Source organism: Typopeltis vanoorti, chromosome 3 (assembly GCF_054136105.1).
Source record: "Typopeltis vanoorti isolate ZY-2024b chromosome 3, IOZ_Tvanoo_1.0, whole genome shotgun sequence".
NCBI classification, from domain to species: Eukaryota; Metazoa; Arthropoda; class Arachnida; order Uropygi; family Thelyphonidae; genus Typopeltis; species Typopeltis vanoorti.
In genome coordinates this window covers 170,036,601-170,056,066 of record NC_143551.1, presented here as the reverse complement: position 1 = coordinate 170,056,066, position 19,466 = coordinate 170,036,601, and the positions used below count along the sequence as shown (strand labels likewise).

The 19,466-nt window shown below is 35.1% G+C and overlaps 1 protein-coding gene and 1 pseudogene across 1 annotated transcript in view; both read left to right on the top strand.

Annotated features, from left to right (window-relative positions):
* The window catches only part of Rpn1 (regulatory particle non-ATPase 1), a 243,607-nt gene that overhangs the window by 12,550 nt on the left and 211,591 nt on the right, over positions 1 to 19,466 (top strand). The window contains exons 3-4 of the mRNA XM_090416189.1: positions 4,634 to 4,798; positions 15,538 to 15,659. Of these exons, the coding sequence (XP_090272315.1) occupies positions 4,634 to 4,798; positions 15,538 to 15,659 (287 nt within the window). The remainder of the gene's footprint in view (positions 1 to 4,633; positions 4,799 to 15,537; positions 15,660 to 19,466) is intronic.
* Positions 8,439 to 8,592, top strand: LOC150108740 (U2 spliceosomal RNA; annotated as a pseudogene).

Below are 19,466 nucleotides of genomic sequence, written 5' to 3'. Positions count from 1 at the left end.
CACCTTTTGTTGAGATGTTTTCCTGATCTTTCCTAGCCTGCCTTTGGAAATCTGCACTCAGTTGTCTAACCCTTTCTTTGTTTCTCTGAAGTTTCATTTCCTTTTTCCTCTGCTATTTGAATAGCTTCTTCTGACAACCATTTACAATCTTTCTTGTTGCTTTCTTTAGTCTTCTTTGCTGCTTTTATGGCTGTACATTTTGTTTCTTCCCATAGTTCTTCTAATTCTCTTTCTGTCTTCTCCAAACTTTTTAATTTCTTTCCGACTTCGACTTTAAATGCTTCATTTATAGGATTTAAATCAAATCTGATATTGTCCTTTTTTTCTTTTTAGCACTTAATTTCAATTTAACTTAAGCTATCAATAATTCATGATCTGTCCCACAGGCTGCATCAAGTAGTGTTTTTGCTGCTTGGATAGCAATCCACCTTCTGCTGACAACAATGTAATCTATCTGATTTCTGTATTCTCCATTAAGTGAAGTCCATGTGCACAACTTCTTTTATGTTGTTGGAAGCAACTGCTCTTAAACACAAAACTCCAATATCCTTTCTCATGCTTCATTTCTCAATCCTAAACCAAACTTTCCAGTGTTGCCTCATTTTTCTTTTTCACCCACTTTTGCATTCCAATTACCTAATATCAAGAGAAAATCTGTTTTATCAATATTGTATATACTTGTTGAAAGCTGCTGTAAAATTCTACCTCATCTTCACTTGAATCTGTAGTGGGTGCATACACCTGTATGAGTGTAACATTCACCAGGTATGCCTTTATTCTGATTAGATTTATTCTGACGGACACTGGGTTGTCACCCGAAATGTATTTTCGCTTCTAACTATGAATGCTACTCCATTTCTGAATCATGAAATTATCGGTATCAAAGTGACCCATTCCTGTTCATCCCACTTCACTGATTCCTAACATCTTAACTTGAATTCTTCTAATTTCTTTCTTCACCAATTCCAGTTTTCCTTGATACATGCTTCGTACATTCCATATTCCTATTTTATGTAAATTAGTAAAGCAGAGACATCTTCTTCCGAGATTAATTCTATCAGAAGTTGAACTTCCAGAAAGCTTCGATCTGACTTCTTCATTCTTGTTTTAACTTCATTGGAAGTTCCTCTCTGCTCTTCCTAGTAGCTATTTCACTGGCTTCTGATCTGGGTGTCCCATCTTCCAGCTTACTAGGTAAGGTAAGGCTAAACAAACTGCAAGAGATGAAAAGTAAAATAGGAAAGATTGGGGGGGGGGAGAAAGAAAGAAGAGTAGGGAGCAGTCTGCAGATAATATAACAGATGTATACTACATGAAATAAGGCATGGTTCAGCATCAGGTACCTCGGGTTCACAACTCCCATACTTACTAAAGTGAGCCCTTGCGGGTTATTTTATTACATTTTATTTGTAATTTATTTTATTTTATTTTACTACACCCAAAAAGTTGGAACCCTGTAACACATTTAACATACTTTGGGCTGTTAGATAATCTGGGAATCCTGTTCTAGAGATCAGACATCACATTTTTGAAGTCCAGTTCTTCTTGAACAGTAAATACAGACTGTGATGCTTAATTATTTTATTTTATTTATTTTATTTTATTTTTTTTCCAAAGTAAATATGTGATTATCAGAATATATTGTACAGGTGCACAAGATGTGGGTTTGCAATATTTGTCACTGTCACAATCTTTGTCACTTGCCTCTGGATCCTCTCCATCACCAAAGAGTCTAGACAACTAGATCTATGTGCAATAGTCCTGAAGTGGCCTTATTAATGCCATATAAAGTTTTACAGTTAAAACCCTGGCTGAAAAGTACTGGGCATACAACTTATATGCTGCAGTTCTGTTGAATTCAAACAAGCATTTGATTCCATTGACAGGAAAAACTGATAAACATCTCATAATCTATGAAGTTAGGTTCATAACTACAAACCTTTATTAAAAATTATTATAAAGAAGCCAAAGCAACTGTCAAATTTAATAAAATAAAAACACATTCCAAGTAGAAATAGGAGTCATGCAGGGTTGCCTACTCTCACCAAATTTATTTATCTATTGTGAAGAAATATGCAAATTCATAGCTAAAGAACCAGGTCTACATATAAATTGGCACAAATATCAACCATATTAAATATGCAGACAGTATTATTATTCTTGTAGAATATAAAGAACAATTAGAAAAGACCACAAAATTTTTAAATGAAGAGTGCAAAACATTTGGAACAAAAATCAGTCTAAGCAAAACTTGGTTTTGAACATAGGAAGAGATAAGACAAAAATTTCAATAAATTTAGAAAATCGTTTACTTGAACAAGTAAAGCAATTTATATATCTTGACAGTCTCATTACTCGCAACCTTGATAACACAGAAACAGCAAAATGCAGACAACAAAGGATGGTCTGATATGAGTAAATTAAACAAAATATGGAAAATAACAGCATTTCAAAAAACTTCAAAACTATGAAACCATTATTATACCTATAGCAATGTATGGAGTGGGACTTGGACACTCAATCAGAAAGAAATACAGAAAATCAGAGCATTCGAAATGAAATGCTTAAGAAAAAATAAATAAGACTCGCTGATCAGAACACAAAACAAATGAGCAAGTCAAACACAAATTAAACTATAGAGAAGATATCATAGCTATAATTCTTAAACAGCAATTAAGATGGTTTTTACAGATCATGTCCTTTCAAAGATTACCAGATATAGTCTTGAATGGAATCATTGGAGGAAGACAATGAAGAGGTTGACCAAAAAGAACTTGGCTGCAGTCTTTGAAGGATAGGTCATAATTATTGAGCTTCAGAGAGATGACAGAAATGCCCAGAGATAGAACCAGATGGTAAAGATTTATTCATAGGGGACTCAACCTGTCATCTGCAAATGAGGAAGAAGAAAGTGAACAGTTATTTCTATATCCCCTGCTTGTTCGTCTGTTCTTCAACAACCATGTAATTTGTTGTGCTGTTTTGGGCACCTATGCAATATGCTCTCTAAACTTCAGTTCTCTGCCCACAGTATATAAACTTGATGGACAAAACAGAGATGCCTACATAATATTGTGTCGGTCCTCCTCTAGTGCAAATAACAACCTGTTCTCTCCAAGGTATTGACTCAAGATGCTGGAAGTAATTCCAGCCATGCATGTTGCAGCATTATCTACAAATGTGCCTTAGGTGTCTGTCCTGGATATGGGGATCTGATGTCTCACTCTACAGCATCCCAGAGAAATTTGATGTTTAAATGGGACCACTGGATGGTTCTAAACTCAGATGAGTGTTCCTCGAGCCATGCCTGGGTGGTTATGGCCCGGTGGAGCAGCACAGGGATGCATGAAGGCCATGAAAGTGTGTAGGTGATCAGCCAGCATATCTGGTAGCTTGCAACATTTAAAGACTTCTCCAGACACACTAAGAGACCTAATGTGTCACAAGGCTCTCCAAACCACAAAGCCACACCTCCTTGAACAGAGATGACCTGCACGACAGGGTTGTGGTCTCATGCTGTCGATGTCACTCTGGCATACTCCTGTCAGCTTGGTACGACTAATAGTAGGATTCATCAGACTACACGACTCTGGTTTACTCTGCAGAGGTTCAGTTTTGGTGGTCCTGACACCAGGTTAGGTGCAATGCCTAATGACGAGCTGTCAACAGTGGTGCACAATTAGGGTGTCAGTTCCAGTAGCCCCTGGTATGTAGGGTATGCCGTACTCTTTGCTCGCTGACACTTCTTGGACTTCCAGCATTGAAACTGCATGTGATTTGTGTTGCTGTTGCCTTGCAGTTGGTCTCTACAAGCCTGGACAGTCTATGTCAACCTTAGTTATCAATTACATGTTGTTGGCTACCACTTGCTTGCTGGGCACTGGTACATTCATTGATGGTATACTCTCAGTAGAACCTTGATATGGTTGTCCTCGAGAACCTAGGTTCTTACCACCTGGGCAATGGAACGACCCATCTGTCTTGCACCGATAATACGTCGGTGCAAGATCATGCACCGATGTATGACATGCAATCAAAGTCGCTAAGATCGCCACATTTACCAATGTTTGTTTGGAAGCCCAATGTCTGCCTATTTACCATTTGCATTAAGTTTGGGTATGCTTCAGTCTTTGCGAGAGATGCCAATATCTAATGTTTTGTCCATTTTGTGTGTGTGTGTGTGTGTGTGTGTGTGTGTGTGTGTGTGTGTGTGAGAGACTTTGGATGGGTTATGGATTTTTTTCCTAATTTTCTTGATATTTATTTATAGGTCCAGAACCCCTGCTCCTGATGACCAAACATTGAACTTTTTCAAGCCACATCAGGCTTCCAATAAGCAGGGATGTGTCTCTTACACTAGGTGATGTAATCCATCTCCCACCTACATTACTCATTACTATTAACTATAATAATTATGTTTTTATTAACATCCAGATTCATTGCCTTCATTAATTATTTTGTAGGATAGGATTTTCTTGTCATACACAACTTTTGCAAATTCAGCATTTTAAAAACTTGATTTTTATTAATTTTGTGTAGGTTATGCATAAAACATGCAAATACTGTAAACATTTATCAGCTTCATTTTATGCTGTGAAAAATAATTAAAATTCATCATTTAATTTAATAACAGGAAGATGATGAAAAACTTTATTTGCCTGCTTTGGAAAGTCTTAGAACTCAAATAAGAGCATCAACAACATCAATGACTTCAGTTCCCAAGCCTTTAAAATTTCTCCGTTCCCATTATGGAACTCTGAAGAATGTCTATGACAAAATTAAAGAATGTGAAACCAAGGTAAGATTATAGAATATTATCTACTATGTGCATTATTTTAAGCTAGTTAGAAATGTAGAAATGTCCGAATAACCTGTAACATCATAGAGATTACGGGTCTTCATCATATCTTGAAATGCATCCTTAAAAGTGTGTGTGTCGTATTCTATAGCCAAACAGTCACAACTAGATTTCTTTCTTTCAATTTTGATTGTAGATGGTATTGAAAAGATTCACCATCAAACAGCCATATGGATGAAATATATAATTTAATTTATGCTTCGTATCCATGTTATTTTAGTAATATCCAAATGTTAATTCAAGCTGCACAACGCATCTGAGTAATTATTGATATGTAAATGCAATAAGGAGGTTAAGAAAGATTTTAATTTTATTAAGTTAGTCTCCTACCCCATGGTTTTAGGACAAGGCTCAAGCTTTGCTGTGTTGCTGGTATAGTGTCCAGAGTAGTCATGCCCTTCCATTCCCCATTACAGTTATGGCTGATCAGTGGGCATCCATGTGTGGCTCTGTGGTGGGTTGGGAGCTCTGGCACTGAACAAAAAATCTCCTAAGCATGAATTCCTCATCTGTGTTTTAGTGGTCTTAACAAGGTCCCAACTATTATTGATACCCTAAATACATCATTTGATAACAAATGATACAAAAGAAACAAATGATATCAGAATAAATGTACCAGTATTACTTATCGTTCATGCAACATTTGGAAAGTCAGTATTCAAAAGGGTTTAGAAATACTACCAAGAGCTCCCAAAACAGTCCTGAAACTATGTTGTGGTGATATTCTTGTGGAGACATCTAGTCAGCAATGCTCAAGAATACCAATTTTGGTGACAACTCATAAAACACTAAACTCATCTAGAGGAGGGATATCAGAATGGAATCTCCTTGATGTTCTAGATGAAGAGATATATTCAGAGCTTAAAGATCAGGGAGTGATAGGTATGACATACATTCTAATATATGTTCATAGTCACTTCATTCCAGTCAGAAACATCATCCTTATTTTTGATATGCCTAAACCTCCAACATCTGTAAAAGCAGGTGTCTCAGTTGCCCTGGTAGGCTATACATCCCAAATCCACTGAAAAGCTTTAGATATCACAAATATGGACATGCCCAAACTGCTTGTCATGAGAGTTATCACAGGCAGTTTTTGCCTGTCATAACTTTCATGAATTGTTATGCTGTGTACTACCAACTGCTCGATGTAGTAGTACACAGCATAACAATTCTTTCTCTGCAGAGAAAGCTAAATGTGTCAACTGTTATGAAGATCATCCAGCTTACTCCTGTGGATTTCAGAAGAGGAAGGATGAAAAGTGAAGTACAAGAGATTAAAACGGAAAAAAAAAAATCTCATCAGGATGCAAAAATGAAGTTAGCCAAAAGCCGAGAAGGTGGCAGTTAAGAAAATGCCAACAGCAACTCAAACTAATTTATCTATTCCACCACCTGATAATTCCATCATACGTGAACTTTATGATTGTGAGTACTCCTCTATTAAATGCGTCTAGAGTGAGACCATAAGTCATGCAGTCTCATGACTTATCGTCTCACTCTAGAAACAACACCAAGAATTGGTCCCATTCAATATGAATCCACCTGTCAAAAAATTATAACACAGGTTATAATTTTTTGACAGGTAGCTCTCAGATAAACCACCAGACAATCCACAGAAAAAAATTGATACTTCAATATCCAAGAAAATAAATTAAACTTATCAAATTATCCTGACACATCATATGATTCATAATAATGCTTAATGGTATAATCAACATTAAGAGAAAAAATATGTTTATTAAAGTCATTAATATATTTCACTTGTTTTCTACCCAACATCATTAGAGCACATTGATAACAGTAACAGGCATACACAGCGCTAAACTAAGTAATTGTACAAACAATTTAAATTGGAACTGACACCTAATTGTCCTTACATGGTGCCCTGTATGGGTCAGATAACTACAGAGTTATCTACCTGTTGACCTTTCTTTTAGTGTTACATGGTGATCAGCATTCATTTTAGAAATTATGGACTTTACAACCGTGTTATAAATAACTATTTTAATTTCCCGCTGTTTCGACCTTCATATTAAGGTCATCATCTGGAGTTTACACAGATATATACAAGGACAAGCTGTGTTACATTTCACACAGTATGCTAAAGAGACCATGATTTGATCAACAGTTATTCTAATGGCATGACCTCTAGTGAAAAAATATATATAAATTAACTAAAAATACAAATAAAATTAAAAAATTAATTAGAAACTACATCAAAGCTATATTCTATTTAAGATAACATCAGAGAAATATTCTTTCATATAGATAGTTTTCTTACAGTAACACTGATGTCCTAATTTAACATGACAATTGTTACATTAGATTTAAGATTCTGGATTATCTACAGTCCCTTAGGGAGAAAGGTTCCGTGAGTAAAATATATGCCTTCCATATGCTTGGGATTTTTAGACCATCATTATTGTTAAGATTAGGGTGGTTGATAAGAATCTCACAGGCTTCTTTAAATTTACGTTCCTACCATGTTTTGGTGTGATGTAAACAACTGGTGCTTTTCCAGTCAGTTTTATGTAAAGTATTCGGAGCATGAGCAGAAAGGCCAGCTTCACCATAATTATTATATTTAAAGTGTCGTTTATGTTCCTTTTGTCTGATAGGAATTGTGCATCCTGTTTCCCATATATATGGTAGATTACAGGTGCAATAAATACAGTATACTCCAGGGTGGGCCAGTGGAGGGAGTGGGACTTTGGATGAGTTGAATAAGCTTTTTAATTTTGCAGGAGGTTTAAAGGTAGCTTTAAGGTTGTATTTCTGTAGTATTCTGTTTATTTTATCTGATGTCCCTTTAATATTAAGAATGGTTATAGTTTTATTATAGTCTAGTCTAAACTATTATAGTTTTGTTTTTAGTGAGGTCTTGTAGAGAATTTTGTTGATAGTGTTTTGGCTGTAACCGTTTTTTAGGAAAGTATTGCTGATAACTTTAAATTTATCTTTAAGTGCTTGTTCATTGGAGCAAATCTTCAAAGCCCTGTTTTTATAGTATTAATGACACCTAGTTTTTGTGTTGGGTTAATTTTAATTTGTGTTGTAATGTTTGTTTAATTTGTGTTGGGTTAATTAAAATAGTTCTTTATAACACTGTAAAGTCCATAATTTCCTGAAATGAATAGAGACCTGTTGACCTCTTCGCTGTTCAAGTTAACTCGGCCACTGAACAGCTTCCTGCTCCACTATAGGCAATGCTCTATGTGTTGATGACTTCACAATTTACTGTGGCTCTTGTAACATTAGAGTGATTGATTGATTGAAAGACAGCAAGCAATCTCCATGGGCTCTTAGTATTGGATTCAGTTTTTCAGTAGAAAAAGTGTGTGTGTGTGTACGCTTCTGTCAAAAATGTACTTTAGATCCAAATCTTGAATTAATGGAACAAGCTGTTATTCCAGTAGCAACAAAAGCTCATGTTTTTGGGACTCAACTTTGACACAAAGCATATATTCCTTGCACATATTTTTCAGCTCAAAGAAAAATGCAAGAGACCATTGAATCTCCTTCACACTCAGTTCTCTGCTGTAGTGTTTTTCAAAAACTGCACTATTTTTATTTTTTTTTTGCTTCTCAACCTTTTGGCTAAGATACGGGTGTAGCATCTGTCATCAGCTTAATATCTGATACAGGCTGCAAGATATTAAACTGATTTTTGAAGGCAGCAAATGCTTGCTTTACCTTTGTTGTGAGTTGTTGCCTGGTACTGTGCAACCTTAGTCCCCTCGGAGCATCACTTATTGGTCTGTTATTGTGTCTGTGCATGTTGGGTCAAGATTTAAAATGTATTTGTTATTGTGGGTTGCAGTTAGAAAAGTTTGGAAAACATTGCTCTGCTGTGAATAGGGTATGCAAGGCAAAGCAGCTTTCAGCAGTTGGATCCAGTCCATCACCAGGGTATACAGATGACTACTGGTGCCTTTCACACATTGCCCACTGAAAGCCTTTGAAGCAAATGAACCAGTTCTGTCACATAGACGAAAACAAGTGTCTCTTAACTATGCCTTAAAAGTAGTCTCTTCCAGAGCATTCTATATGGACTAGTAACTTTTCTTTGCATTGGGAGACTCAGTACCATACACATCAGACTGCCAAACTTGATTGGTATGCATGTTAAAGCGTTATGCAGGCTATTGATATGAATGTTCTTAATTTTGATATTTAGTCATCTGTGTTGGATTCCTAGTCACATTGGAATGGAGGGAAATGAGATTGCTGATGCAGCTGCTAGTTCAGCTGATAATTTTTCTACATACTATTTGTTAGTCCCATCTACAGACAGTTGATCAGAGGAAAGATAATGACTCAATGGCAATCATGGCAAGAAGCATTGATAGATAAATTGCAGGAGATTAAACCTGAAATTAAGCATTGGCAGTCAAGTCATTGGAGGAAGAGAAGAGGAGAGATGTTCTTACTAGGCTCTGCATAGGTCAGTCATCTCACATTCTTATTTACTGAGGGCTGATGACCCACCTATGCATGAACAGTGCAATATACATCTTCCCATTTATCACATTTTAGTGAAGCACCAAGCTTCACTCAAAAAAGGAATGACTTTTTTTATTACACTGGCTGAGCCATATACACTTGAGCAGATCTTATCGGACTTAATTAAATTGCACAATGTTTTGAACTTTTTAAAAAGAATTAATTTATACAATCACATTTGATCATAGTATCTATTTATATGTAGATACTGGTTTGCTAAATTAATATTTTAAAATTTGCTTTTTGTACATAACACGATATTTAATTACTAATTTATTAACCTTTATTTGGCTAAATTAACCTATAATATTTTATTTATTAACCTATAATAAATTATAATAAATATTATAATAACAATTATCTGTTAATGAGAAACAGAAAAGAACATTAAACTCCTGTGCTATTGCCTTAGGATCTAATGATGGGAGTTATGAGATGATAAAAGCATCTTTCTTGTATCTGCACTTTATAGTAAAATTCATATTGCAGAGTAATTTCTGGATTTATGGCAAAAGACAGTTATATCTTTGCAAGCCATTAAAAGAGATCTGAAGCTGGGAAACATATCTTATTTTTCTGAGTTGTCGTTGTATGATCTTAGAGAAGAGGATTAGTGCCTAGCTTCCATGTTATCTAGAAAACAATGGCCTTTTTCCCCATACTCATTGTGGTTGACATAGACATTTCCATTTAGAAATGTCCATTAGAGATGCATTCCTGAAACGTGTTTTCAGTTTTTTTTTTCTCTTTTTGATAAGGAGAAAAAAGCTTACTATGCACCTTGGAGATATGGCATACTAAAAGGCCTTTATAATCTTGGTTTTGGGGAGAATCTTCTTTTTATCAGAACATTTTCTCTAGCCAAACCTTCTACAACAGAAAAATATCAGCTTTAATGCCAAGAGGAGGGTGTTTCTCAAGGCTTTGTTCTTATTAAGTGTAACATTTTTTGTTATCAAAGATAGCTCCGTAATAAAATATCTTTCTCCCATTTTAAATAATGCTGTTTGTTGCTGACTTAATCACATTCTCTCATTCCTGTAACATCAAGGTAATTGAAAGCTGACTGCAACATGATTTATTTTCTGAATGGGCTTTTATTATTAAGAGTAATGGTCTGAAGTTTCCATAAAAAGCATCTGTTTATATTTCTTAGAGAAAAAGATCAGTGCCTGGCTTCTGTGTTATCTAGAAAGCAGTGGCCTTTTTCCAACACTCGTTGTGGCTGACATAGACATTTCTATTTAGAAATATCCATTAGAGATGCATTCCTGAAACATGTTTTCAGCTTTAAATAATAAAAATAAAAAAAAATGCAACATTTATCCCAACTCAGTTTAAAGCTGAGACAAACTTTTATCCCAGTTACAATAAAGTTCCTTGGACTTATTTTTGACAAGAAGCTGTATGTCCATCTGCATCTTTGCAGTATGATGGGTGTTCTGTGCTCCTCCTGAAAAGAGCAGGAGCACAGAACACCCATCATACTGCAACAGATGCAGATGGACATACTCTGATTTTTCCATATGTGCATTTATTTGTTCAAAACTTGATTATAGGTCACATTATATGCTTCTGCAAGGAGGAATACCCTTTGATGGTTGTATCTCCACCATCAAGGAATAAAAAAAAAAAAGGTATTGGTGCATTTTGCTCATCACCTGTTTCTGAGCCTTTATGTAAACCTGTTTCTTGCTTTAACAGAAGCAGTTGTCACTTAATTGTACCTAAAACAGAAAATCCTTGCCCAGTGATATTTCTTGGACTAGTATTCTTTTTCATTATATTGGCAAGTTCAGCATCTGGCTGCCATTTGTTTTACCGTACATCTTGCTGAGTATGTAAATGAGATATGGTGGCATCACTGTAGAAAATATTATTCACACATACACAACATGATAGTCCACCATAGGAAGTTTATACTCCATGTCGTCTCTCCCACACAGCACTGGCCGAGGAAGTCACTTACTTTATCAATCTACCTGCAGCTCTTCAGCATGTGTACAGAGCAGCATACACTGATTTATTAGCATCTTTTGCAAGTTTGAGATATAAATCATCTGTTGAATCCACTGCTGTTTTTCCTGCCCACATTGTCTCCATTCAGATGCCACTTGAATGGAGTTAACTATGCTGCTAAATTGCTTGCACTTCAACAAGCTGTAATACTGCTTGTGCTATGGCTTGCGTTTCAACACAAAAGAACAAACCACTACTGAAGATGCATGATTTATGCAAACCCTGAGTTCTTCACAGCCATATGTTCTCTTGCATACAATCCACATCCAGAACTATCTATACTTTATCATATGAAATATTTATGTAGATACTTGCTTGTGTTAGGTACTAGCCACAATGGAATCAAGGAAAACAGCATTGCATATGTCAGTGCTTGATTAGCTAGGATTTTCCACATACTATTTGTCAGTCCTGTATATAGACAGATAATAAAAGCAAAATGAACACATCGATGGCAGATGTCATGCAGGAACAGCTACAAATAAATTACAAGAGATTAAACATTGATTCCAACTGATGGAAATGTGGGGATTGCATCCTGGTTGAGAAATGCACAGGAAGAAATGCATGGGCATGTAAAGTAGAACAAGGCAGCCAAGAGTTCAAAAGTCTATGGAAGTACACGTTAATTGAAACTATAAAGAGTTTCTATTAACCTCTACTTAGCCAACATAAGCTAAACCTCAGTCATAGTAATCAATATTGCAAGACTACACTAGTGTAGGAAACATTGTTGATGCCATTAGAGCATTGAAAGTCTATGATATGCAAATTGGCTAGAGAATATACACAGTTTACAGGCAAAATTACATTATAGCAAGCAATAGTTTTACATTGGTTTCATAAGATAGTGCTGTACCTGCCCATATGGGGCTCATGGCGATTGATAGGTGACAGATCATGCCACATCCCTTTTCTGGTTGAATGGGTGAGTGTGATAAATGGCTAGGGAAATATACTTTGGCTGATAAACAGTGTGTTTTGATGAACGGTCGGAAAATGAGTTTCAAACAGAGAGCTGCGATTGACTTTTGTGTTAAACTTGGTAAAGTTTTACCGAAATGCATCAAAAAATGATATTCCTGCTAAACCATTGTTGTAGTATTGAATTTCAGTATTGGTAATTCTTGTGATAGGTAACTAAAGTTTAGTTCTTTCTGCTGTTTTAACATGTTTCTAATTCATAAATTTATAAAATTTAAATTTGAGTTAATATTGTACTATATTTTAAAATACAAAATGATGGGGATGTTAGAATACTGCGCATCGCATCACTTATCAATCACTACACCATTATAAATACAATTTTTTTATTGTTGAACTACATCCTCTGTCCAAAAAAGAAACTGAACTTTTCGAAAATAGAAGAAACTAGTGGTGCCACCTATTGTATCTTTTTGTTGTAGAAAGGGGCAACCTTCATTAGTGTTGTGTCAACTGTTTATGACATTTGTTTCATTAGAAGCTGAGTTATAGTGCCAAGAGTTGACAGAATGTTTTGACGAATGGTCGGAAAATGAGTTTCAAACAGAGAGCTGCAATTGACTTTTGTGTTAAACTTGGTAAAAGTTTTACCGAAATGCATCAAATGCTTCAAAAAGCATATGGTGATGAATGCTTATCCTGTACTCAAGTTTACGAGTGGTTTAAGCGATTTCAAAGTGCTCGTGAGACGCTTGAGGACGACAAAAAGCCGGGCCGTCCAAAAACTGTACTGAGCGAAGTTAACATCCTAAAAGTGCATGATTTCATCAAAGAAAACCCGAAATCGTCCGTGAGATTGAATATGAATTGGGGATGCCAAAATCAACTGGGCACAACATTTTGACCGAGAGTTTGGGCCTTCGTAAATTGAATTCGCAATTTGTTCCTCACAAGTTGACCAACGACTAAAAAGTGTATCAAATTGAACACCGCAAGCACCTCATTAAAACTTCCTTGAAACGATCATTCCTAGTGATGAAATGTGGTATTTTGAGTATGAGCCTGAAACAAAGCGCCAGAGTGCTGAGTGGAGACCACCAGAAGAGGGGCATCCGAAAAAAAGTCGCTTGGGGAAGTCAAAAATAAAGACAATGCTGATTTATTTCTACGATTCCAAGGGCATTATCCACAAAGAATTTCTTCCGCCTGGCCAAACGGTCAATGGTGAGTTTTATCTTGAAGTTTTGTAGCGATTGATAGCAAGAATTCGGTGCGTATGGCTGGTCACTTTTACACTATAATGCACCATCTCATTGTTTGAACATTGTGAGACAGTTTTTGAGCAAAAACCAAGTTTGTGTGTTGGTTCACCTGATTTAGCACCATGTGACTTCTTTCTCTTCCCCCGACTTCATTTGCTGATGAAAGGAAAGTGATACGACACCATTGAAACATTCAAGCCGTAGTAACCATGACCTTCGACAGTATCCCAAAAACCGATATAAAAAACTCATTTAACGAACTAATGACCATGCCAAACGCTGTGTCGAAGCTGAGGGAGAGTATATTGATTGAATAAATGATTTGAATAATTATAATTGGCCTGTGTTTTATTTTCTATCTAAAGTTTGATTTCTTTTTGAACAGAGGGTGTAGTACAAAGCTATATTATAAAATGTTAATGATTTGTAATCTTTTGTATCCAGATGGTTCTGCTGTGTTATTCACTCCATTTGGGATTACAACCAATTGCTATTGTGATTCTTTTGTCATAAAGAAAATTGAAGACCAGTCAGTTTTGATTAAAAGAAAAAAAAAGAAATAAAGCAAATTTTTCAAAACTTGTATTCTTTAGTTAATTTTAATTTTTTATCTCATTTCTTATCCTTATCTGTTTCTTATTCCATAGTTTGGAAACATTTTATATCCAGCAAAAAGGAAAGAAATTGTTGTCAGTTAAAGTATTAGTGATTTAGAGCAACTCTTTTATATGCAAAAAACAGTGTGCTATAATGCTTAATAATTCTTAAATTAATGGCCTGCATAACTTCTTAAATTTGCAGAGTGACTACATGATAAACATGTCTCTCTACCAGAAGTCAAATGAACATTTGCTTACGCATAATAATATGAGACATCAAATCCTCTTTTCATGTATTGTTCTTTCTGTGAGTTGTGCATATTCTTTGGTTGATTTATCTATATCACTGGCCTGGTTGGCTGAATGATGATTGTATCTACTCTCCAACTAACTGGCTGCAGGTTTGAATCTTACTGTAGGAATGGATGTTTGTGATTGTCTTCAGATGAGGGATGAATTTCATTGTCCAGTGTGAGACCACTGGCCTGCTTATTTTGATTCCTGAAGTGGCTTGAAAAAATTCCATGTTTGCTCTGTAGACAAAGGTTTCTTTACTATGTAAAAAAAATCAATAAAAAATATGAAACTATTAAAAAAAAAAAAGAAGAAAAAATCATTAGGCCACTCACGGTACTCAAGTACTATAGGTTTTCAAATAACCTTTTGTGAGTGAATATCACATAATTAAAAAAAAATTGCAGGACAAAAACAACAACTTAAATGTTTTCCTGAGATCGCATTTAAGCGATGAAATGGTTTTATGATTCTCTTTTTGTTTCCCATTAAATAGATTAGTCTAATTTTTGAGAGCCTCTGTAGCACAGTCAGAAACAAATCTTTCTGGTTAAAGAGCAGTGAGCAGAAAGACTTGTATTCAAATCTTGTCTGGGATATAAAAAACTAAAGTCTTGTCAAATACAAGTGAGTTAGCCAATCTCAGTGGAGACAGTATGGTTGTATCATCTGGAAACAAGTTTTTCATCTGCCAGACAGAAAACAAACAAACTACGACCAGAGAATGCACACATCCTGTGATAGCAGATTCTGTAGATAGAATATGACTGACGGTGAGTTATCTAGTCTGATACAATAGTGGTAGGGTTTTTTTCCCTCCCAGAAACTCAGGTTTTTTATTCAACAAATAGACAGAACTGACCAGAAATACACAATTAGCAGACAATAAGTTTGCCTTATAGTTGATTTGTCCATAACTCTGAACAGTATCAGTAACCATCCTATATAATATTAACTTGCTTTTTTTGAACCAGGTTACTTGACTGTGAGGGAATATTAGGCATAAGGGAAAAATTAGATAGTTTTTATGTATTATTGCAAAGCTAAAAATTAACTGTAATTATATTTGTTTCAGGTTTTCTGTGCTGATATTATTTCTATTTTGGCAATGACAATGAGCGAAGAAAGGGAATGTTTGAAATTTCGATTATTAGGATCACATGAAGAAATTGGATCTTGGGGTCATGAATATGTAAGGTGAGATTGCTTAATTGCTGTTGTATCTGTATATAGTGGTTGTCTGCTGTGATAACTACATTATCATGATTTTTCATTTGGAATGATTAAAAATCAACAACAAAATCATTTGCTTGATCATGATTTTCCAAGGCACACTCCCCCATTTAAAATGTTTGAAATTCAGTATCACCTATTAGCAACAGGTATGTATTTTAGTGTAAATCACTAAACCCAAAAGATGCCATGTCATAAATAAATACATTTCAACGTTGTTGTAACAAGCATGGAAATAGTGAGATCAACTGCAATGAGCAAAAAGCCACAATTTTAATTTACACATATTCCCATTTAATTGCTTATGGATATATTGTACCAATTTTGGTAACTATGAAGATTCTCAATTGCTTTGGTAGTAGTTCTTGGATTAGACAAAAATAGAGTGAATTTGCTTTTATGATGACCTGCATTAGGTTATAAACTGGCCATAATCTGATGCAGGTTGTCATAAAAGCAAATTCACTCCATTTTTGTCTAAACCTTCTCCCTCACATTACTTTAACATTGCCATGATTGTAAAATCATTTAAAAACTATTAAAAGAAATGTCTATTAAAAGAAAGTGCCTCTCAGTTCATGAAAAAGTCAAAAATTATTCTTGAGTTAGAACATGGTGAAAAAAATGTTGACATGTGTAAAAAGTTTTCTCTGTCCTCATGTTGACATTGTGGGAGAATAAAGGTGTTTACATATTAACACTGGAAAACATAACTGGAAAAAAAAAACTTTGAAGAAGAAGAAAGCTTGGATGACTTCAGTTATTTTTCACCAGTACTTACATGATTGGAGTAAAGAGCTATTTGAAAACAAGAAAAATGTTTTATTGTTACTTGAAAACTGTCCTGCACATCCATATACATATTGTCCAACATTAAGTTGGAGTTGTTTCTGCTTCCCAGTGCAACATCAGTTTTACAACCAATGGACATGGATGTAATCAAAAGTTTGAAAGGATTTTATGAAAGATTTGTAGTTCTATATCTAATCAAAGAGAACATAAACTTAACGAGTCTATATCACTATTGAATGCTGTACATTTACTGAATGATGCATGGAACAATGTCACTTGGATAACCATATCCAGTTACTTCAAGAAATCAAAATTAAATTCAAATAAAATTACAATTGTAGATGGAGATGATGGAAACAGAAAAGAACTTACCATTATCTGAATGGTTCTCTGTAATGTTTTAGGTTTTAATAATGATATCAATGAATTTGTACAAGTCAATTACAACTTGTTACCTAGTGGTCTCCCCAAAGAGGGCAATATCATAAATTCTGTGTTCAAGAAAGATAATAAAGATTATTATTGTGGTGATATAATGACAAGCCAAGAAAATGAATCAAAATCAGTGCAGAAACCTCCAAAAACCTGCTAAAGACACATTAGTCAGTTTTTTTTTTAAAGGAACTGAGACAAATAATGAGACTTAATGCATTGATGGTTTTTAAGGGGAAATTTGGAAAATATTAAAGTAAAATCTTTAAAACAAACATCAATTTTAAGATTCATAAATCAAGACTAATTGAAATAGTGTTCATTATAAATCAGTATTTTTAATTACAGAGAAATAAACTGTTTAGTATGAAGTGTGTGATTTTAAAATTATTATCATCATCATCATCAAATTCCTGACAGGTACCCTCAAGGGGTGTACAGGATATGATAGTACTACATGAAAAATTTACATCATTACTAACTTCCTATCTATAATTTTCCTCCAAATCAGTCTGTTACTTGTCAAGACTCCAACATTATCAGATCTTATATTTCTATCGTCTAGGGCACTTTGTACCATATCAATCCACCTATATCTTGGTCTTCCTCTGGGTCGTTTTCCTACCAACCTGGCAGAGAACACTTGTTTTGCTAATCTTTCCTCACCCATTCTGTTTAAGTGACCATACTACCTGAGATTAGCTCTGCTAACGCATTCCTGGATGCTGACAATGTCAAGTTCTTTCCTAATATCCTCGTTTTTTTATATGATATTGCCATCGATGCCATCTATTCACATCTCTGTTCTTTCTCAGGACTCTCATATCTGCAGGCTCCAGTCTTCGTCAAGTGTTTTACTTCTGATCCAGCTCTCAGATCCATAAGTTAAAACTGGTTTGAACACTGTCTTGTATACAACTAATTTAGTGTTCTGACTAATTTCTCTCTTATTCCATATGAATTTATTCAATTGACTTCCTACCATACCAACTTTGAAGATTCTATTATCAATTTCCATATTTAATTTACCATCTTCACTAAAAATCGTTCCTAAGTAGCTGAAATGTTTTACTTGTTCCACAGGTTCTCCGTTCACAACACAGTTGACATTTTCAACGATTCTACCTATTTTCATTGTCTTTGTCTTTTTATTGCTGACCTTCATACCATATCTATTACAACAGTTATTCAATTTAGTCAAAGAATCTTGCAAACTTGTAGCGGATTTATTTAGCAGTATAACATTGTTGCATAAAGAGTTGACATTAACATCTCCAATTCTGATATCATTTTTAATACCACTTCATAATGTGATCCATATAAATAATGAATAACAGAGGGGATAATATACATCCTTGTCTCACACCAGATTTGACATTAAACCATCTTCTTCTACTTCCTTCAATTCAAACTGCTGACTTACACTCAAATAAAGACTAAGTATTGCTTGATATAAAGCCCCATTGACACCATATAACTGTTGGCAAAGGTTGGTCGATTGGTAGAGCCTCTGCTACTAATAGCTCAGTTAAGTAAGTTTGAGCGCGGTTAGTAGTTGGAAGGGAACAATCGTTCGATGCTGTTGGCACACTCTCCCTCGATGAGTCTTTGGACTCCCTGGAGGTGTCAAATAATAACAATAAAAATAACTGTAGAATATTGAATAGCTTCTCTCTTGGCACCTTGTCATATGCCTTTTCCAAATTGAAAAAACTTAAATACAGATCTTTGTTATATTCCCATGCTTTCTTGACTATTTGTCGTAAAGTGAAGATCTGATCCTGACATCCTCTATTAGGCCTGAATCCAGCTTGTTCTACACCAAGCTTTTCTTCCACAATTCTTTTCAACCGTTTCTCAATTATACTTGCATAGATCTTCCCAGGAACACTCAGTAGGGAAATACCTCTGTAATTCTCACATTCAGTTTTATTTCCCTTTTTATATATGGGTACTATGAGAGCTCTGCTCCAATCATCAGGAATTCGTCCCTCTGTCCAGGCTTTTTGAACTATGTAGTGCAGCCACTGTAAGACTTATACCACCATACTTCAGCATTTCTGGTCGAATATCATCTACTCCTGCTGTCTTTCCACATTTCAAGCCTTTGATGGCTTTTTCTCTTCAAGTATGGATATGTATTCCTGACTGCATGCCTGGTCAGTGTTTTTTTTATCACTGTGCTGTCATCGCTGCTTGTTTCATTTAGCAGTTTTTCAAAGTAATTACTCCATACGTCAAGGATATCTTTTTCTCCCGTTTTTATGTCACCTTTATCATTTCTAACTTCTTTATCATTCCTAAGCTTCTTCAACAACCTCCAGAATATTTTGCCACCTTCTTGATATTTATTTTCTATATTCTTGCCAAAGTCTTCCCATGACTTTTGTTTAACTAGTTTTACACAGTGTTTAGCATTCTTGCATTTGTCCCTGTATTCTCTAAGAGCACAAGCTGACTTATTTGCCAAGAACTTTTATATGCTTTCTTCTTTTCCTTCACTGCCTCTTTAACTTCCTGTGTCCATCATGGAGTTCTGATTTTTCT